The following is a 21,665-nucleotide window of genomic DNA, read 5'->3' as shown; positions in this document are numbered from 1 at the left end:
AGCTGTAATCATGCATTTAATGAACATGACAGCTCCCGCTCCCTCCGGAGAGACGCGCCGAGGCTCACGGCTGGCTTGAGGTACAACAATCACTTCTCGCCGCTCGCGCTTGATAACACCCGGAGCCGCCGGTGTCAGGTTGGGGATGATGCATTAAGAGAAACAAACCCCGTATCGCGCGGGCCGCGTATTTCCTTACAGATGATGCGCTTCAACCCGACTGAATCATTAAGAAGGAAAGGAGAAAAGCAAAAAGCCGAGAGGGGAAAAACACCTGTCCCTTACGCGGGGTATAAAATATCAAGCCTGACGCCGCCGTGCTGTGTGTAATCAGTTAAAAAGCCCTTAATGTGCAGTTCTTGATGCTCTCTCCGGCAGCTTGTATTTTTTCCCGGCTTTTTTTTTTTTTTTGCCTTCTCCCCGTGTTGTTCCCGCTACCTTTGAGCGTGCACGGGGGGGTGTGTGTGTGTGTGTGTGTGTGTGTGGAACTCGCCGCGCCGCTTATTTCCATCTCCGCAGCGAGGAACTTGTGGCGATGCAGAGGGAAAGGGGGGGAATCTGGGATGTGCTCTCCCGATCCGACAGCGCCGCTGCGTCCCGATGCCGATGCTCTCCCCGGGTTGGAGAGCGACTGGAGAGACAAACCGGGACAGATTTGGGACTGGCATCTGTCCTGCAAGAATAAAAGCGTGTTATGTCTGGACCAAACGAGACTCCCAGGGATCAGAGTCAAGCCCTGGGGGCATCATTTTGGCTTCTTTTTTTTTGTTTGTTTGTTTAATTTAATCCAGACAGCGGCAAATTTCAGCTCCTAATTTTGGAATTTAACCCTTACCCAGTTTGCCGGTGTCTTTTGCTCGGCCCCGGTTTCACACTGCGTGGGTTACTTTGATAGTACAGATATTGTCTGCAAAATATCAGATGCTTTGTATTTATGAAGGCAAATCTCTTGGCAGAGGCTCTCACTGGGCATCCTGAGTTGGTAACCACTCTAAAAATCAAAATTTGGGCTTCTTGGACCTCCTTAAAGGTCTGAGACATCGAACCCGCTCTCCTGCATCTCCTCCCTTGCTGCTTTGATGCTCGCAGAGCCTTGCTTGTATTTAAACTTTTTTTTTGCATGATGCAAAAGCTTCTAAAAATACCATCGCGCCGGAGCCTGAGTTTCCTCCCTAAATCCCAACTGATGGCAAAATGCATAATTACGGAACTTCTTAACCAGCCGCGTTACGGGGCTGCCTCCTCCTGGGTAAATATTTAGGTGGTTTTTCTAATAGTTGGGAGAGGATTTGCTCTCGGGATGAGGAATTAGATGGTGGGAAAGCATCGACGAGGGGTTTCTTTACCAGCTGCCAGTCTGATGCTTTGCCAGACCCGATTGGGGGGCTGGATGGAGGCATCTCACCCGGGTTTTGTCATGGATGGGACTGGCTCTCGGGTGGTTAAATTGCCTCCAGGAGATGCCTGCCAGGAGATGTGCATCACCTGTCCACGTATAATACCATGACTTCTTGCCAGAAGATCAAACCTGGGCAAAAAACACCCAAGTGTTATGCCATGGATGTATTTTTTGCTAGGTATAAATTAAAAACCAACGGCATGAAGCTGTTGCACCCTTTATTTATTCACTTATCTATTTATTTCTTTAGTGATTCCTCTTTTCGGGCCAAGACGCGGTTGTCAGGCTGCTTTAAGTAAAAGGATGGCACAGGAGCACGGGAGCGTGTTCGTCCTCGAAGAGTCCACTTTTATGCCTGGGAATTAAATATTTAGAGTGATTGTCTGCTGCCCTGGGGAGCCGGCTTCTGGTATGGCCCGTCCTGCTGAGCTTGCTTTAAGGACCATTAAACATAATTGCAGAGGGGCGAGGGATGCTCTATCCCTACCCTTAATGCTGGGACTTTAATTTGGGTCTTTCTGCCTGCATCAGTTGGGAGGTCAACCTTGCTTGAGCGCGGTGGCCTCTTAACCCATCTTCCTCGCTAAGAGATGCTCTGCCGCATCTTCGGAGCGACCCGAAGTTGATGCGCATTTATTTTAGGGCTGAAAACTAGTAGCGAGGCGGCTCTGCCGTGAGGAAGAAGCCAGAAAAAAAAAATGCCTAAAAAAAAAGGGCAAAAAAAACTGTTTGAGGCACCTCAAACACCCAGTTGATACCGGTCGAGGTCGAGCGAGCTTGAGGCAAGCTCGAATGTGTTTGCCGGTGGGTTGCGCGGCGCTCGCTGCCTCTGATGGACAGGCATGTGCCGCTTGTGCCGGCGTTTTTTTATTTGCGGAGGGAACAGATGGGTCTTCGCCGACGCCGCCAGCCCGAGTGACAGCTCGCGCGCGGGGACAACGCTCTGCCGCGCTATCAAATTCCACTCGCTCACTCCCCAACACGCCCGGGCTGGCAGGTGAGTGACTGAGCCCTTCTCCTACCACCTGGAAAACTTTATTTTCAAGTCTTTTTTTTTTTTTCTTTTTTTTTCCTTTTTCCTACCTCGGTCAAGGATGATTTAATTCCGTTGCCTGCGCCTATCGGAGGCAGGCGATGGGCTTCCCCGGCCGGCGGAGGGGAACAGCCAAGCCAAGCGTGGAAATTTGCTGGATTGAGTTGCCCGGAGAGGGGGTTTTGGCAAGTTTTGGGGGCCAAGGGGGAAGGTCCCCACTGTGTTTGGAGCTGGCAAGGAGACCTCATGCCGTGGCTGCTCTGGAGGTGCCGGCAACGTGGAGGTCTGTAAAGAGCATCCTCACCCATCCTGGCTTTGGGAGCTGCTTCCTTTGGGTTAGCGATAAAATAATAGAATCACAGAATGGTTTGGGTTGGAAGGAACCTTAAAGACCATCGAGTCCAAGCCTGTGCCGTGAGCAGGGACACCTCCCACCAGACCAGGTTGCTCCAAGCCCCCTCCAACCTGGTCTTGAACCCCTCCAGGGATGGGGCAGCCACAGCTTCTCTGGGCAACCTGGGCCAGGCTCTCACCACCCTCAGGGGGAAGAATTTCTTCCCCACATCTCATCTGAATCTCCCCTCTTTCAGTGTCAAACCCTTCCCCCTCGTCCTATGGCTCCCCTCCCTGATCAAGAGTCCCTCCCCAGCTTTCCTGTAGCCCCTTTAGGGACTGGAAGGGGCTCTAAGGTCTCCCTGGAGCCTTCTCTTCTCCAGGCTGAACCCCCCCAACTCTCTCAGCCTGTCCTCCCAGCAGAGGGGCTCCAGCCCCTGGGATCATTTTTGTGGACCTAATGACCGCATGACTGTGTGAATTCCTGCAAAATTATATGATTCTGAGCAAATTATCTATGTTTTTGGTTTTTTTTCTCCAACAGCAAGGTTGCATTGTATGCCCAGTCCTGGCTTCTCTCCATCCAGCGGCCTGAACAGATCAGCGACGAGCCGATACATCGCCAGGTCTGTGTGTGCGGGAAGGAATGATGTGCTCCCCCTCTGGTTCCTGAGATTTATGCTCAGGAAGGTGTCAGCAGCTTGAGACGCAGATATTTGACCGGCTCCTTGATCGGTGAAGCTCTGGCTGCTGCTTTTCTCCCATCCTTTGCTCCAAAGTGTTTCTAAGCTCAGCAGAATCATAGAATGGTTTGGGTTGGATGGGACCTTAAAGATCATAGAGTTCCAACCCCCCTACCACGGGTAGGGACACCTCCCACCAGACCAGGTTGCTCAAAGCCCTGTCCAACCTGGCCTTGAACATCTCCAGGGATGGGGCAGCTCTCACCAGGGATGGTGCTCTCACCAGCTCTCACCAGGCACCATCCCCCAGGGATGGGGCAGCCACAGCTTCTCTGGGCAGAAACCCGTGGTTTCTGCTTAGAAAGGGTTTCAAAGATTATTAATGGATTACAACTCCTTCCTGCGATCAAAGAATGCCAAATCCTGCTCAGAAAGTCCCTTTTTAAATCAACCATATCGTTCTCAAGGGGTATTTTGGGTTTTTTCCCTCAGATCACAAGCCCAATCCCAATTTAACCCAGCAAACCTGCAGGTTTTCCTTCTCGCTCTCCCACCCGCAAACTGGGAACCAGTAACATAGCAACTGGAAAGCCCCAAGTATGGGAGAATGACGGCACGTTGCTGCTGTTTAGAGCCCTGCCAGCTTTCTCCTTGGCTTCTTTTTTTTTTTTTTCCTCATGCTCCAGATGTGCCACATATCATCGTGTCCTTAAGTATGAGCGTTTGCAGACAAGTCCCTCTTAATTGTAGCAGACTAAAATTTATTCCCGAAGTGTGTCTGTTCCAGATGTCAGTTTACAGACATCGTGCCGGATTCTGGCTGTGTTTTATCATCTCCTACCACTAATATCAACTAATTTAAAATGTGCCATCAGAGTTAATTAGTGCCAGAGTCCAGCTTTCTGTGCAGGTCAAGGTGCTGGTGGCCTGGCCAGGTCCCACAAGTAGCCAAGGTGTTGGCTATGGACGAGCCTTTATTCAATATCATAATTTTAGCAAAAAAATAATCTCTTTTTAAAAGGCTTGCCATGCGTTGGCCTTGGAAGCACCTCAAGTACCAAGAAGCAATTTGTGGTGGAATTTGGTGTCCCCCTCAGACCATTTATGATGAAAGAGGTGGTGGCGTTTCCACTGCTGAAATGTGGCTTTTGCATTCAGCCTTTTGGCTGCATGAAGTTGTCCTTTTCTCATTGCGTTGTAGCTCGAGAACTGCAGACAATCAATGATTATAGAGGTAAAAATGTGCATTTTCCCCTAAAATAGTTTCCTCGAGCGAGTATTTATCTTGGGCAACGGTGCTGTGATCCTTAGACCTGTGGTTCTCGCACCAGGAGGACCAAGACTGTGGAAATCTGTAAATGTTATATGATATTTATGTATTATACATATCTTAAAGTAATTTTATATATAAATATTTACTCTTAGTCTCTAAGGAAGCAATGCATACAACTACCCAGAGAACCAAGGGCTTTGTTTGCCCCATCCAGAGCACTGTGTCCTCTGCAAACTTGAGTTGACCGTGCCCTACCATCTAATTATCTGCTCGGAGACCTCAAAAGTGCCCTCCATGGGATTGCGTTCACCCAGATCTCAGCACTTCCCCTCTTCTTCCTCATCCCATACATCTCTGTAGCTGCTGGGTAATTACCTCCTCAGCTGGAAGCTTATAGAAAACACGTTCTAAGCAACTTTTGATATCCTTAAGTTGCTTTTAGTGGTACCAGGCAATTAATAGCAAGATTTTCTGATGTTGGGTGTTATCTGGCTGTCACGTAGGCCCCTCATTCATTGAGGTCCATAAGCAGGTGCCCACTTGAAGACCTTGAATGGTACTGGGGAGTGCTGCAGGCCAGCTGGCAGGGACACGTGCTCAAGTGCCCTCTAAGTTGGATCCTGTGTTGGACAAGCCCAGTATGGGACAGGATGTTTTCTCCCTCACCGTGTTCCCTAAAACTGCAGGAAGGTCTCTCCAGGCTCGTAAAATCATAGGAGAGAATCACCGTCATGGAGGTGGGAAGGGATCTCTGGGGAGCTCTGTCCTTCCTCCTTCCCCAGATTGTCTCATATCTCTCTGAGAAGGTCTGGTTCCAACTTCTCTACACCATCCCATTAAGAAGTTACAGAGGACGATAAGATCCCCCTTGGCCTTCTCCTTTCTGAGCAAATCAGCCCGTGGCCTCTGCCCAGGTGTCCTGTGCTCCAGCCCCAACCATCTCAGTGGCCTCCACTGGATGCACTGCCATCCGTCACTGTCTGTGTTGTACTGGGAGCCCCAAACTGGACCCAATCCCCAGCTGTGGTCTTGCAAGTGCCAAACAGAGGAGATAGATCCCCTCCCTCATCCTCCTGGCTGCATTCCTGCTCACACGGCCTATGGCGTGGTTGGTGTCACCACCGCAAGGACACCTGGCTGACTCCTGTTCCCCAGAGTTGTCTTCTGCCCCAGAGATGCTTTCCGGGCAGTAGGCCACAACCTGTCCTGGGGTTAATTCTGTACCAAATGCAGGTGTTTCCTGGGAGATTGGCCTCTTCTTGCAGATTTTTAAAGATTAAGGGTAAAGTTGACCAAGAATAAAAAAGACCTAAGAGCTTATGGCCCAGAACTAACTGTTTGAGTATCTCACTATCTCATCAAAGTGAAACTTGGGCTTCTCTGTGATTTCAGGTGCTATTGACCTTTCTCCTCTACGTCACTATTGTGTTGGAGATGTTAACCTGACCTTATCTGTCTTTCTCCTTCTAGCCGTGCGGTTCAGCGAAGTTTGGCCATCATTCGTCAAGCCAAGCAGAAGAAGAAGAAGAAGGAATATTGTATGTACTACAACCGCTTTGGCAAGTGTAATCGTGGGGAGAGCTGCCCCTACATCCATGATCCGGAGAAGGTGGCCGTCTGCACCAGGTATGGATGGACACAGCATCCCCATAATTTGGCTCATCGCAGTAGACTGGGCCATTGGTTGGCTTTGGTGCTTGCTCATGGGATATTCCTCAGGGAAACAACCCAATAGTGGAGATTGCGCCAGGGGAGGTTTAGGATGGATATTAGGAAAAATTTCTCCACCAAAAGGGTTATCAAGCTCTGGAAGAAGCTGCCCAGGGAAGTGGTGGAGTCACCATCCCTGGAGGTATTGAAAAGCCGGGCAGATGTGGTGCTGAGGAACATGGGTTAGCGGTGGGTTTGTCAGTGTTGGGTTGATGGTTGGACTCGATGATCTTGAAGGTCGCTTCCAACATAGATGGTTCTATGTAAGACCATGAGAACCAGCTGTTCTGGCTCAGGCCCAGGGCCTACCCAACACCATTGGGTTGGCAGGTATCTACAGGAGGAGGACACATAGAGAAGGGCTCTTTCTCCTGACTGGGACCTCTCAGTTTCTGGCATTGAAGCCCTGCAGCCTGGTAGCATTGGGTTTTCAACTCCTAGAGGATGCCACCAAGCCATCATCATGTAATGGCCAGCAGTTCTCTTCTTCTGGTGAATTTATTTAGTTTTTCCTTTAGTAAATGATATTTATGGCAATGGGTTGCACAACTGGATTGAGGATTGCATTAAAAGTGCTTCCACAACTGGTCCCTCCTCACTGGTGGTTCATGAGAAGGATGGAATAACCATTCCCTGATCACTTTCTAGGCACCATTTATAACTCGATAATCCTCCCCTCTCTGCCCAAACTTCCCAGACTGGAGAACTGTGGTCTATTTAATCTCTTCAGGTATTTTTTTCTGTACATTTATACAGCATTTTACACCTGTTAATGCCAATGCACAACCTACCTCCAAGTTAAATACGCAGATTTGGGTTGTTCTGCACAGTCTTTTAGGATTACAGAAATACTTATTTCACATTTTGGAGGTGAATACCAGCACCAGGACATTTATGTCTAATAAGTGACTTTCCATATCGTAATGCAGAAGCTCTAAAAAAAAATTAAAAATCGGAGTAGTGTTTTAAGAATTAGTAATAAAATCAAATCAACATGTCTTAAATAGAATCGGAATAATAGTCCTTAGTCGTTTACTTGGTGCTGTCAGGTTGAGGATGCCATCGGAGTTTCCAGGTGAGATTTTAAGGCTAAAAATTTTCGCCATTCCCCAAAGAAACCGTCTCACTTGAATGATTTTGTGGCTCCTGGGTAATATTGGATGCAGATCTGAGCTGAGGGACTCGAGAGTCCTCCCTGACCACGCACCGGGTGATTTCTTCCGAGCAGCGTTTCTCAGATCTCCTCGGATCCGTGCAACAGGTTTTCATCCTCCAGCCTGTGACGCCACGGAGCTGTGATAATTTATTACGGGAGAACTGATTCATGTTTCCAGCTCGTTATACCTGCCCAACAGTTGATTAAACTATATTATTAGTCGTTTAAAAAGTGTAGAAAAGCCAACTCCACTGATGAACTCCTTGAGTAATTTCTCAGTGACATTGCTGCTGGGCTAGAAATCATTTGGAGGTTGCGCAAAGCTCGATGGGAGACCATATAGGAGGGAGAAAGGTGATTTATTTATTTTTTAACCAATTTCACTCACTCATTCTCACAGAATCACAGAATGATATGGGGTTGGAAGGGACCTCTGGGGATCATCCAGTCCAACCCCCTGCCAGAGCAGGTCCACCCAGAGCAGGTTGCACAGGAACGTGTCCAGGCGGATTTTGAATGTCTCCAGAGATGGAGACTCCACCACCTCCCTGGGCAGCCTCTTCCAGGGCTCTGCCACCCTCACAGGAAAGAACTTCCTCCTCATTTTTAGGTGGAACTTCTTACATTCAAGTTTGTGCCCATTTTGTCTTGTCCTGTCACTGGGCACCACTGAAAAAAGACTGGCCCCATCCTCCTCACACCCACCCTTCAAGTATTTATAAGCATTGATCAGATCCCCCCTCAGCCTTCTCTTCTCCAGACTAAAAAGCCCCAAGTCCCTCAGCCTTTCCTCCTAAGAGAGATGCTCCAGGCCCCTCATCATCTTTGTAGCCCTTTGCTGGACCCTCTCCAGCAGTTCCCTGTCCTTCTGGAACTGGGGAGCCCAGAACAGGACCCAGTGCTCCAGGGCAGAGCAGAGGGGCAGGATGACCTCCCTCCACCTGCTGGTCACACTCTTCCTGATGCCCCCCAGGATGCCATTGGCCTTCTTGGCCACAAGGACACATTCTCCCATAACATCTTCTTGAGCACTGAGGCACGTGTGTCCAAGGCATCTGGTCAGGATTACTTCTGGTGACACAGAAGACAAGGGATGTCGGCCACTGAGTCCTCACTTTGAATCCTTGGTTCTTCTTATGTTGGTGACCAAATCTGGTTTTGGGCCGTGCTTCTTGCACACTTTAGGAATTGCTGGTCCTTGAGGCCTTTTGAGTCTCCATCCTGCCCCATTTCCATGAATCACCAGAGGACAACAATGATTTACTCCCGGCCTTGTGTCTCCTCACCTGGGTACCTTCTAGCTCCAATTCTGTTCTTTAGCTTTCTGTTATCATCTCTTAATTTTCTTGCTCTGCTTTTGGTTTAAGGTGTCCTTTATTGTCCAGGTCTGGGTGTCTTGAGGAGCTGCACGTAGCTGTGCTGTGATCGCAATCATCTGCGCACCCAGTTGCCCTCAGCCAGCTGGTTTTCACATCTATATGTTCTCATTTATACTCTGTTCAAACCACTCTGAATTCTATTTTATTGTTAATGAATCTCTCCATCCTCAGCTCTAAATTTATAAATAAAGCTGGGAGCATATTCTGTGCTCCAGAACCTTCCTGCAAGGTTATGCAACTCAGAACACGTACCCCTGGAGTCTGGTTTTGGGGGATTCAGACCCTCTCTTCCAATAATAATACATGTATTTTATTAATCTGCTGCCTGGTACCTTGGTACCCTGGTACCTTCTAGATCCTCACGTGCTTTGGGATCTTGGTTTCTGTTGTGTGCCTGTCTCTGCTCCTCCTGGTTGTTGGCCACTCACACCCTGAGGTCCTCCTGGTGCTTCATGCAGCATCTGGTGTAATCAGGGGTCTAGGAAGGACCTTTCTCCTTCTGGGAGCATCATCTCTGAACCTCATGTTACGGGCCTTGCTCTGCATACTAATGAGCAGCCAAATACGATAAAAGAACAAAATCTATCAGGAAACTTCAACTGCTCTTCTAATGAGAAGGACCTGTACCAATTTAGGGCATAAAATGGACTTTAACAGCAATTTTTGGCCTTGGGGCAAATGTGGTAATGGGGCAAGACAGATGCTTGGTCTTTAAAGCCACGTGTTTTGTGACCCACCTCATGCTCAACCTTCTCCTTCTGGTGTATCTACAGGTTTCTCCGTGGCACGTGCAAGAAGACGGATGGGACCTGTTCCTTTTCCCACAAGGTGTCCAAAGACAAGGTCTGTATGGCTTCCCAAGGAGCACGGTGCAGCTCTATGAGCAAGCAGCCCTACACTGGTGGTTGTAGGGAGCTCTACCTCATTGAGCGCTTTCAACAGAGTTTGTCTGTAGTTTTCTTGCCAAGCTCTTCAGAAAACAGCCTCAAGTTGAGCCAGGGGAGATTTGGGATGGATATTTGGAAAAATTTCTTCACCAAAAGGGTTGTCAAGCCTTGGAAGAGGCTGCCCAGGGAAGTGGTGGAGTCACCATCCCTGGAGGTATTGAAAAGCCGGGCAGATGTGGTGCTGAGGAACATGGGTTAGCGGTGGGTTTGTCAGTGTTGGGTTGATGGTTGGACTTGATGATCTTGAAGGTCGCTTCCAACCTAGACAATTCTATGATGGAGTTGTGAGAGCAAAGTGTGTCTCTTCAACGGTACAGTGAATCGGTAGATGAACACGTTAAGCAGTGGGTTGGAATTTGGAGCACCTGGGGGCTGCGTTGGGTAACATCTGTTGGTTTAAGGAGTGCTTAAACTCCTGGGGTTGGAGAGAAAGAGCATGGAAGTAGAGTTGAGTTGCATCTAATCTGTAACTACCTCTGTAAGGTCGCCCTTCCCTCTAAATCACCCCACGCTGGGGTCGGAGGAGGAGGATGTTACAACATAGAAGAGCTTGGAGGTATAAATTAACCTTTCTAAAAAGCCGGGCAGTGAAACCGGCCGGCAGAATGGCTTTTGAGTTCATCCTCGTTTTCAACCTTCTTGATGTATTTGGGGCTGCATGGTTTTATTACACGGAGCGAGGCGGAAAAATAATTAGGTTTTCGTCTAGCGATTATCAGTTGACGATTTAGCAGATTAACCTCCGTTCGGTGGCTGGGATCTCCGGTCAGACGTAGCTTTGGAGACCTCAAGCGTTGAAGCCGAGGCGACGTTGATGAAGGTTAAGCGTAGCTGCGGGTCCTTCGCTGAGCTGGGATGTGCTTCGAGCACGTATTTACGTTTCAGCTTTGGTGGATGGATTTGGAGGATCATTTCTCCGTTACAGACGAAGGATCACCCAAACGCCAGCAGTGAGGTTAATCCCACCGGGGTTTTTAGACGCCAAGCGACGCGGTGTCGCTGCGTGGGGAGAGCTTTGTGACCGGTGTCAAGGCTCCGCTGTCGGGATGGAGATGCCAGGAAGCGGGATGCGATCGAGGACCGGTTTTCCCGGAGAAGCCCTTGAGGCTCAGTCCTTCATGGTGTCGCTCGATGAGGCTGCGCCCCCCCGCTTGGCTGTATTTCTGGTGTGTCATTTGTCGAAGGCAGCTTTGTCAAAGCTTTCACAGCTGTGCCTGGGGCACAGGGGGGGACCGGAGCTCACCCAAGCCGTGCTGGATCTGGAAACGCTGCTTTTAATTACTCGAGCTTTGGTTATTTAACCCGTGCCCTGTGAATTGTCCTCACAGCACCTTCCTCTCCCTGTTCCCTTCGAGCATCACCGTCCTCCGTTCCCCGTCCACAGCATCATGTAGGTAATTACAGTGCAATTACTGACCTGTAAGGGATTTAACCCGTGGGATGTCGCGTCTCATCAGCGTCTGGGACAGGATCTTTTCCACCACCCGTTGCCTTTGGGCAGGCAGTTTTCTCGTCTCCCCTTTCCCTCCGTTTGCCTCAGGCACGTTCGTTGTCAGCGGGGAGCTCATAAGTTATCCTGGCGGTGAGCAGAGTCGCTCTGAACGAGACACAAAGCGCCATATGTTTTTTACATGTATCTCTCTTCAGAGTCACTTAATCACGAGTATATAAAATAGAGAAGATAGACTGGGGACAGCTGTACTCCCTGACTCGTGGCGTGTCAAAGGAGGGATGGGAATGAGAATTGATAGAAGGGAAGACGGCTGGTTTGGGTTTTTTTTTTTTTTGCCTTCCTATAACTTACAGTTAGACTTCAGAAATAAAGAAGCCAAGAAAGAAGAAAGCTTTGCAAAGGCACCGGCTGATGGTGTATCCAGAATTGTTGTAATTAATGCAGATTTGGGGTGGACGTGGGGGCAGAGCCTTCTTTTCACCCGAATAAGTGATTTGCAAGTCCTAACAGCAGCACGGAACCCGCTGCCTGTGCCTCTGAGCTGAAGGATTGATATTCAACGTCCAGGACTGTTGGTTTACATCTGTACTGGTGTGTTAAATGGTATTTCAGCAGATGCTGGAGCTTGGGTTTGGTCCCAGGGCAAAAACCTGGGGGAGACTTGGGAGTTAGAGGTGGCCAAGGAGCTGTTGTGGTCGGCGGTTTGGCCGCAGCCGTGTCCACCAAAGGATGCGATGGCTGGATGTGGATGGGTTTGGTACCTGGGAATATTCCTCGGCATGTTTAATTTGCTGGTGGAGATGTGGCCTCAGTTTCCCTTCCAGAAACACCGATGTTTCTTGGTACCTCAACCAGAACCTCAAGCTTTTGGCTCCTGGGCTCTGTTTTGGGGGGATAAATGGGGACCACTGGCTGGTGGTGTGGCAAACTCAACCTGTCCCCCATAGCAGCGCTTTTCCAGTTAGGAATTGGGGGAGGATAATGATAATATTGACGTAAAGCTGAATTAAAAGGGGTGGCCGTGCTGAAGTCTCCTGCAGAAGAGCTGATTTGCCACCCTCGTTTTGGGGACAGGGTCCCTGGGAAGGGTTCCCACGGGGCACGGGTGGCCTCTGCCCATCTCAACTCCTTCCTTAGCAGTTGGCCGCTACCGAAGCATCATCTAAACCCAAGCTGAGTCATTAAATTAACAAGCCCACAAACGAAGCAGGCGGGTGCCAGCTCTCTTACGTGCCTTAGAAACAAATGCTGTGTTTTCTGGCCACGCACATCGCGCTCGGCGGGGAAAGGAGGATTATTTTGTGCAGAATTAGGCGCCCCGGGGCAGGGGGGGGTCCCGGTTCAGAGGTCTCCGCTCGCCACCTTGTCGTCAGCGCGGGCTGGAAGAGAAACAACCTCCTTGGCGGAGTTCAAGCCTGTTTGAGGGTGATTTATAGCTGCGGGGATGCTGCTACCCAAAGCGAGAGGCGACTTCGCTTTTCAACGCCCGTAGCTCCCTCTTAACCCGGGTGATTACTACCAAAGGTGGCGTTCGCCTCATTTATCAGCGGCGGAGAAAGGCAGGTGAAGCCGCTCGGCAAAGGAAGGCAGAGGTTTTTCCCCCCGCTCGTGGGGTTTTTTGGAGCTTCTCGGATGAGGGATTGGGGGGGGCAGCTTGTTTCTGGCGATTTGAGTTGGGGTTTTAACGCGTCGAATTATTTTCTTCCTGTGTTTAATGATGATGCAGTGATTTGGGGGTTGCCAGATTTGCTGATGCCCCCTTAAATGACTCTTGATTTCACTTTGTGGTTATGGGGTGGGGGGACACCCCACAAATTCCTCCTTGGAGGAGCTTCACGTTATCATCATGTCTCACCTTGGTGGGGAGTCACCAAGGATAGAGCCACATGCCCCGTCCAGGAGGAGAAGGACCAAATCTTGGGGGGTGCTTAGCTATTAGTTTGAGGATGAAACTCTTGCTCAACCTTGGAGTGATCCTGTGCCTCAGTTTCCCCACTAGAAAATGGGGACAATCCCTCTTTTTTCTCTGGGAAAAGCAGTGGGGAGCTTCTCCCCATCCTAAGCAGCAAAACCCTTGCTCCAAGCTGAGGATGCTTGCCGGGACAGAGGGTTCCTCCAGATGGGCACAATGCTTTGCAGATGCTTTCAAAGCCCAAATTATCCCTCTGGCAATGGAAAAAGGAGCCTGGGGGAGCGGGAAAACTGGCATCCAGGGAATTCTGCTCTGCAGGGGATACAGGACAGAGCCCTGGGTGGAAGAGCATCCGTAGAAGCGCTGTGCTGGGCATTTCTCCACCACAGGGCAGAGCCACCAGCGCGTCCCAGTGACTGAGAGAAACCAGTAAATCTGAATGAATGGGTTTTTGAGTGAAGGTTAGCGAGAGGCTAGGACTCGGGCAGCCGCCCCGCTGCTGCTACAACAGCTTTTCCCCTTGAGGAACTCGAAAAGAATCAGCATTTTTCTCCCTAATAGAGCTTCAAAACTCTGTTGTGAGCAATTTGGAAATTCACGTTGAGTTTCGGGTTCATTAGCTGCTGGCTCCAAAGCCTGTACATAGTCAAAGCTGTCTAATACGGACGCACCGCACCAGTGCCTTGAATTAATGTTATTGTTATTTGTGTGGACGTAGTGGGGTGCAAACAAGGTTAATTGAAATGAGAGTGCTGCTTCCTCTTGATAATGGCTCAGCCTTGACAGCTAGGAGGAGTTTATTTTTGTCGAAGAGCTGCCTTTATTATCCCTTTTTATTAGAGCTAATTTGGGCTCTATATCAAAAACTACATTAAGGGAATCATTTACGGTCACACCACCACCACCAAAAAAAGATAGCCCCAGAGCCCTGTCCTTTATGTTAATGTCTGCAGTTAAAAGACAATTAAAAATAAACTCTTCTCTTTTAAAGCACCCTTTGTTTTCTTTCCTCTCCGCTTCCCCCTCCTTCTCTCTTATTTCTCGCTTTGCCTCAAGTGAGCCAATTTAGTTAAAACCCTAATGTGCCCTTCAGGGAGAGGGATTTTTCCCGATAGCCTCGGCGCTGGTTATTAGAGAATTGTAAATATTAGTTTGGGGATGCTCGAACCGGCGGGACCGAGATGCTACCGGGTGAACGGAGGGATCGATAGCTGCTCTGAGCAGTAAGGAAATTCGGCGTGTAGGAGAACGGCCAGGGATTGAGCAGGAGGAGCCGGATCGTCGCGGCGGCTTCGGGAAGCGCACGTTCCCGTCGGCAGCTGCTTAGTCGGGTCGGGAAGTTGCCCGCGGTAGCCGGTGAGTTAAGGACGCTGAAATATCGCAGCAGGCTGGTAATTTGTTTTTAATTATAACAGCTGGCAGAAGGTGAAGTTTGTGGTTTGAGGACGATGAGGATCCTTGCTCGTTCACTTTTCCCTGTCGGCTGTCGTGCTGCTAAAGCTTGGGAGTGGGGAGTGTGGGAATGGGACTTTGCTCTGTGTATCCGACCTCTCTCATCCTCGACCTGCTCATGGCAGGAGCCCAGGCTCTCCTCCTTCTTTCCCTCTCTCCTGGAGCATCCCTTGAGTCTGGGCTCTCCTCATCTTTTCCCTCCCTCCTGGGACATCCCCCCTGGAACATCCCTTGCACCCAGGCTCTCCTCCTCTTTCTCTTCCTCCTGGAGCATCCCTTGAGTCTGGGCTCTTCTCCTCCTTTCCCTCCCTCCTGGAGCATCCTTCGAGCCCAGGTTCTCCTTCTTCTTTCCCTCCTTCCTGGAGCATCTCTCCTGGAGCATCCCTTGAACCCGGGCTCTCCTCCTGCCTTTCCCTCCCTCCTGGAGCATCCTTCAAGCCCGGGCTCAGCTCCTTTCCCTCCCTCCCGGAGCATTCCTCAAGCCTGGTCTCTTTCTCCTTTCCCTCCCTCCTGGGGTATCCCTCCTGGAGCATCCCTTGAGCCTGGGCTCTCCTCATCCTTTCCCTCCCTCCTGGAGCATCCCTCAACTTAGTGCCTTTTGCGCGCGAGGATCCCGGGGAGCAGCCTCCCCTTCTCTCCTCTTCAAGGTTAGTTGGGAGCGTTGGCAGAAAATGAACCTGCCACGTGCATTGTGCCAGCGAAGCCCCCACGATAACAGAGTTCATTACGGTTCCTCCATCCCTTCCCCGTGGCAGTTCCATGCTTTCCACCCTCTCTCCAGCATCCTGAGGGATGCTAAGGCAGCACATTCACCCCTCCTGCATGTACACACTGGGACCCCATAATGTCCGGGAGCTGCGTTGCAGGAGACCAATAGAAGAACTAAAAATACCTCTGGGATCAGTGGCTGGCAAAAGGCATATATTTATTTTATGCGTGTCACGGTTTTATTTCAGTTCTGGGTGTTGGAACGGTTCCTAATCATGAGTCGAGGCGGGGGGGAACCACTAACGGGTTTCTCATCCTCTGTCCTTGCAGATGCCGGTGTGCTCCTACTTCTTGAAGGGGATCTGCAGCAACAGCAACTGCCCGTACAGCCACGTCTACGTGTCCAGGAAGGCAGAAATATGCCAGGATTTCCTCAAAGGCTATTGCCCCATGGGAGAAAAGGTAAAGAGGGGACCGGCTCTGGGGGTCCTGGGGTGGATGCGCCTTTGCCGAAGCCACAAGCTATTTTTCACCCCAGCTACGGCACCGAAGGGAGCCGTAGAGCTGGAAGCTGCTGAACACCTGGATGTGTGATGAACAGCAGTCCTGTGCCTTTCCAAAGGGTGATGGGCAAAGTGGGTTGACTGTCTCTTACAGGAAAAAAATATTAGGAAACAAATTAAAAGCTGCAGCTCGGAAACGTTCTGCTGGTGTTTCCCTGGGAAGAGCCTCCTGGGGAAGGCTCTGTCCACGTTCCCAGAGTCCGGTGCCCGAGCCGATACCACCTGCCCTGAAAATTGCTCAGTTAAATAGATGAGAAGTGAAGGAAAAGGCTTTTGAGTCCCTGTTTTACATAGAAAACCACAGATATTAATGTTTATTTTGCACGCTGGCTCCGTGATGGGTTAAAACTTAGATCTTGTGTCTCAGTCTTAGCAGCAGGACCATCCTTCCTCACCCAGCCTCAAACTGTGCTCAGATATCTACCTGGGGGCTTCACGGAGCCCACCTCCAGGTCCTGGGAGTCCCTCTGGCTTAGATCAATGCATTGAAGTCCTACATGGACTTTATGTGCACCCTGGGTAGACTTGCAACATCGTCCATGAGCTTGTAACACGCAGAGCTTGAGAGAGAGCAACTTTCCTCGAGTTGGGCCTGGAGCCGGCTGCCACTTGCTGGTTTCCAAAGGAATTTTAGAGCTGTTACATGGAAAAAAATGAAATTGTGGGGTTTATCCAACATCTTGTGGCTCCCCCCTTCTTTGTAAGTGATGGAATTGTCACCTTTCCTTGCTTAGTGGCTAAGGGAGAGGGTTGGCTGTGCTGGTGTTCTCCTGGGAATCGAAGCGACCGTCCTATCTGACTCCTTTTCGCTCTTTTCCATTAGTTTAATAATATTTTTGCCTCTTTGTGTGAACAACTCTTCCGTTAGTAGACCATGTGGTTTTCTTTTGGGTCCCGTGAACAAGAAGTGGGCCACCTTCGTTTGGTTTCTCCAGCTGCCGTCTCAAACTTGCGGGAGCAGCGACGCTGTCACATCAAGAGTCCCCAAGAAGTCCTAATCCAGAAGGGGCAGCCGGTCAATTTACCACGAGGTTTGAATAAAGCAAAGGCGGATTCTGAGATTTATGGAGATGATGCTTTACTGCTGCAGCTGTAGAGCTGCCAGGCTTTTCTCTTCTGGGGTGGGTTATGCCATGGAACTCCTGCTCCTCCTTTGACCATGCTTATCCTTTGACCATTGTGCCAGCAGGGCAAGGAGGGGGGATTCTGTCCCTCTGCTCCGCTCTGGGGAGACCCCCCTGCAGTGCTGCCTCCAGCTCTGGGACCACCACCATCAGAAGGACATGGGCCTGTTAGAGCGGGGCCAGAGGAGGCCATGGAGATGCTGGGAGGGCTGGAGCCCGTCTGCTGGGAGGACAGGCTGAGAGTGTTGGGGGGGTTCAGCCTGGAGAAGAGAAGGCTCCAGGGAGACCTTAGAGCCCCTTCCAGTCCCTGAAGGGGGCTTATGAGAAAGATGGAGAGAGACTTTTTAATAGGGCCTGGAGTGGTAGGAGAAGGGGTAATGGTTTAAAACTGGAAGAGAGATTTAGATGAGATCTCAGGAAGAAATTCTTTGCTGTGAGGGTGGTGAGACATTGGCCCAGGTTGCTCAGAGAGGTGATCGATGCCCCATCACTGGAAACATTCCAGGTGAGGTAGGACGGGGCTTTGAGCAACCTGGTGTAGTTGAAGATGTCCTTGTTCATGGCAGGGGATTGGACTAGATGGCCTTTAAAGGTCCCTTCCCACTTAAACCATTCGATGATTCTGTGATTTGCTCTACAACATTGGCCCATCTCTGTGAACCCAACTGGAGGATGGGAACCAGCCTCTTCTCTCCGTCTGCTTCTTGGCTGGTGGCCTGTAGGGTTTGTTTGATATGGAAGAAAACATCACATCAGCGTCCTGGCTTGTTTCAGCCGCTTCCACAAGCCGACAGCAAACAAACAGGAGTAGACGGTGAAAGCCTCCTCCTTGAGCTGGAGACTCCAGGTACCACCTTGAAAACACGAGGGGAACTTTGCAAGCAAAGCTCTAGATTGTCTCTTTGGCTGAAAAAAACGAGCCGCTAATGAAACAATCATTTTGTGTGCCTCGAGTCTGCCAGATCGCAGGGCACCATCCCAAATTCACCCCAGCGGGGCCTATGGAACGATATTATTTTATTGCATTTAATAGAGAATGCGTGAATAAGTGTCTGCCTAAGCACGGTTTTGCTTAGACTCGCTGCTCCTGGAGATTTCTAATTCCCTCATCATTTTGGCTGCTTTTCACCCAGGGAAGTTGCTGGGATGAGCAGTCGGATGCTTGGATCCACGTGCTGCTCTGAGCTGGATCTCCAAAGGGCTCTTCTCGCTTTTCTCCATCCCTGTAGCTCTGGTTGGGTGAGGTACAACCCAACAGGTGAAGCCGTAGGTGCTCAGCACCCATCATCGTGGCGTCATCGTGCAAAGCCACCAGCCTGTCCCAGAACCCAAACCACAACGTCGGATGGTGCCTTCTCCAAGCTTTCCCCAGGAGAAACTGCTACAGAGCAAAAACCAGGCGAAAGGAAGGGGGGAGAAAAAGCCCAAAGTGAGAGCTTTAAGGAAAGCAGGACATCAGCGGGAGCGAAGGGAAGCACTAATAAATTAGTCTGTGCCTAATTACTTTTTGTGGCAGCGCGTGGAGGGGACTTCCGTGCAGGATAAACATTTCCTCTGAAGGAAAACATGGGCATCCTGCCGCCTCCCTCCAGCCCAGCGCCGGCCACGCAGGCAGGGTCCCTACAATTATTTTTAAAATATTCCAATTTAAATGAAAATATAAAAGAGATATTTAGAATATTTATTCTATTAGTAAAAGTGCTTACCGTGTCACTTTTAGAGTGTCAGAAAAGCATTCTCCTACAGATGATGGATAGCAGCCTGTAATTATATATGGGGAGAAATTGCTGAGCGGGCCATATTTAACTGGGGAGGAGAAATACCAGCTTGGGCCATTAAGGGTTAATTTTATTCTCTAAATAATATAAAAAGTGCTGAGTCCGTTCCTTTGCTCAAAGTAGAAAGTCCTCAAATGGACCCCGGAGAGTTTATAATATTCTACTGAATCAAGTGAAAATGTTAACCTTGCTTCATAAAACGATGGCTTGTTAAAGATGCGCAGTCCCTTTTCTTTTGAATAATTTAGGGTGGGAGTAAATCTTCTCTCGTTCTGCCTTTCCCTGTCCGAGGAATGTCGAGAGCCGTCTGCCTGCGGTAGGAACCGCGAAGGGCACGGACGGGGAAGTTGTGCGACACCGGCGTGGCCTCCTCAGGGGATAAACTCCAACGAGGATGGTCGGTAATTAGGAATTTTGATCCTTCTGTGCCGGGGTTTGGCACGCTGGGCTCTGCTCCCCGGTGTGTTTTCCTCCCTGTGCTTCGCACGATTTCTGAGTTTTATCAGACCTTCATCAAAAATGTCCATTATGATCCATAATTTATGATGTGTCGTTGGCAGCGTCGCCTCTTAAGTACTTCCTAGATGTCTTGCAGGATGCTCAGGCCGAGTTGATTGGCCTTTGACCCATCCCGTGGGCTGTAACTCCAACCGTGCGAGCTCTTCACACAAACAGTGCCCGGATCAGCCTGCTCCGGCTTCATCAGAAACTTATTCTAAGTGAGAAAGCTTTAATTTGTGGTCCCAAATCCCTTTTTCAGGAATGTAGACTGTAGAGGGTAAAGGTCCCTCCACCCTCGGGGAGAGGGGATGGCTCCTGTATGAGACCGTGACCACATCCTGGGGGAATGTTACCCCCATTATTAATTCTTTCTCCTGGTAGCAGAGCCAGAACTACGATTTCCAGCACTCTCACCGGTTCCTTGGTTATGGATTGGGAAGTTTCTCCACCCTGTGCTTGTGCACATGGACCTACAGCTTCTTAAAGGGAATGGAGGGACCTACATGTTCTGCTTGGTGAAGCTGGCGGTGAAATATGGCTCCAAATAGCTCTGTGGCTCAAATCATCTCTAAACACAACGCCATAAGTGTCTTAGCTAAAGCCATGAAGCGATGCCCACCATGGAAATCTCCCTGCCACCTTGCCTGGAGTTTCCTGACCTTCTCTGGCACCATGAAATGGTCACGCTGGGTGAGATGCCCACCACAAAGCGATGCCCACCACAGAAGTCTCCCTGCCACCTTGCCTGGAGCTCCCTGACCTTCTCCAGCACCATGAAATGGTCACGCTGGGTGAGATGCACACCATGAAGCGATGCCCACCACAGAAATCTCCCTGCCACCTTGCCTGGAGTTTCCTGACCTTCTGCAGCACCATGAAATGGTCACGCTGGGTGAGGCAGGTCCCTCTGGGCTGGTCACCTGCACTGGAGGAAGCCTGAAGGGGGAAGTGGGAAGAGAGGGAGAAATGGGGCCTCTTGCAGGTGCTCCTCAGGGTTTTACAAAGATGTTTTGAAGAGCTGCTCTACGGTAAAAGCCCCTCTCTGGTTCCCTGTCCCTTCTCCCATACGGGTCCTCGTGCCTGCACCTTGGTTTGGGGCATGGGTTCACTGGGAGAGGATAGGGTGAGGCTGGTGGGCACAAGAGATGATGTAGCACCATCGAGTGAAGCCATTAGGAAGAAATTCTTTGCTGTGAGGGTGGTGAGACACTGGGCCAGGTTGCCCAGAGAAGCTGTGGATGCTCCATCCCTGGAGATGTTCAAGGCCAGGTTGGATGGGGCTTTGAGCAACCTGGTCTGGTGGGAGGTGTCCCTGCCCAGGGCAGGAGGTTGGACTAGATGAACTTGAAGGTCCCTTCCAACCCAAACCGTAGTATGATTGTGTGAATCGTGGTTGTGGCAGGGTTTGGTGCTGGCATCCTCCAGCCCTCGCAGCGTGTCAGAGCAAAGGCAAGCGAGTCAGCCCGGACCCTTCTAACTGCTGCATCTGTAAGATTGTTTCGTCTTAAATAAGCTTTTCTCCCCCTGGTGTACATTAGCGAACGTGCTGCATTAAATACCTATCTTCATATTGTTTCCATCAGCTGCCTTCAAGCCTGTGGGTAAATTGTTCCCCCGTGGGGACTGTTAAACCGTACGACACAGTGAGATTAAACAACGACACTACCGTGAAAACGCACGGGGAGATGTTACTGGAATAAATCACAGGGAAGCGGGAGCTCTGTGCTCCGGTCTTTCTTTCTCCGGTCTTCTCTTCCCTTGTTGCCAAGAGGGCCAATGGAATCCTGGGCTGCATAGGGAAGAGTGTGGCCAGTAGGTTGAGGGTCATTATCCCCCTCTACTCTGCACTGGTGAGGCCACAACTGGAATACTGCATCCAGTTCTGGGCGCCCCAGTTCAAGAGAGACAGGGAACTACTGGAGAGAGTCCGGCGAAGGGCAACAAAGATGATTAAGGGATTGGAGCATCTCCCTTATGAGGAAAGGCTCAAAGAGCTGGGACTCTTTAGCCTGGAGAAGAGAAGGCTGAGGGGAGACCTTATCTATGTTTACAAGTACCTAAAGGGTGGGTTGAAGGATGATGGACCCCGACTCTTTTCGGTGGTTTCCAGATGAGGGGCAACGGGCACAAGCTGGAACATAGGAAGTTCCATTCAAATATGAGGAAGAACTTCTTTCCAGTGAGGGTGCCAGAGCCCTGGAACAGGCTCCCCAGGGAGGTCGTGGAGTCCCCTTCTCTGGAGATTTTCAAGACCCGCCTGG

The 21,665-nt window shown here is 50.2% G+C and overlaps 1 protein-coding gene across 1 annotated transcript in view; it reads left to right on the top strand.

The window, feature by feature from the left end:
• The window catches only part of ZC3H3 (zinc finger CCCH-type containing 3), a 179,759-nt gene that overhangs the window by 132,088 nt on the left and 26,006 nt on the right, over nt 1–21,665 (top strand). The window contains exons 6-9 of the mRNA XM_074145314.1: nt 3,310–3,391; nt 6,192–6,347; nt 9,740–9,809; nt 15,769–15,900. Coding sequence (XP_074001415.1) covers nt 3,310–3,391; nt 6,192–6,347; nt 9,740–9,809; nt 15,769–15,900 — 440 coding nt within the window. The remainder of the gene's footprint in view (nt 1–3,309; nt 3,392–6,191; nt 6,348–9,739; nt 9,810–15,768; nt 15,901–21,665) is intronic.

Source organism: Numenius arquata, chromosome 3, assembly GCF_964106895.1.
Source record: "Numenius arquata chromosome 3, bNumArq3.hap1.1, whole genome shotgun sequence".
Classification (NCBI taxonomy): domain Eukaryota; kingdom Metazoa; phylum Chordata; class Aves; order Charadriiformes; family Scolopacidae; genus Numenius; species Numenius arquata.
Note: the sequence above shows the minus strand (reverse complement) of the source record. Positions and strands in the feature narration are given on the sequence as shown.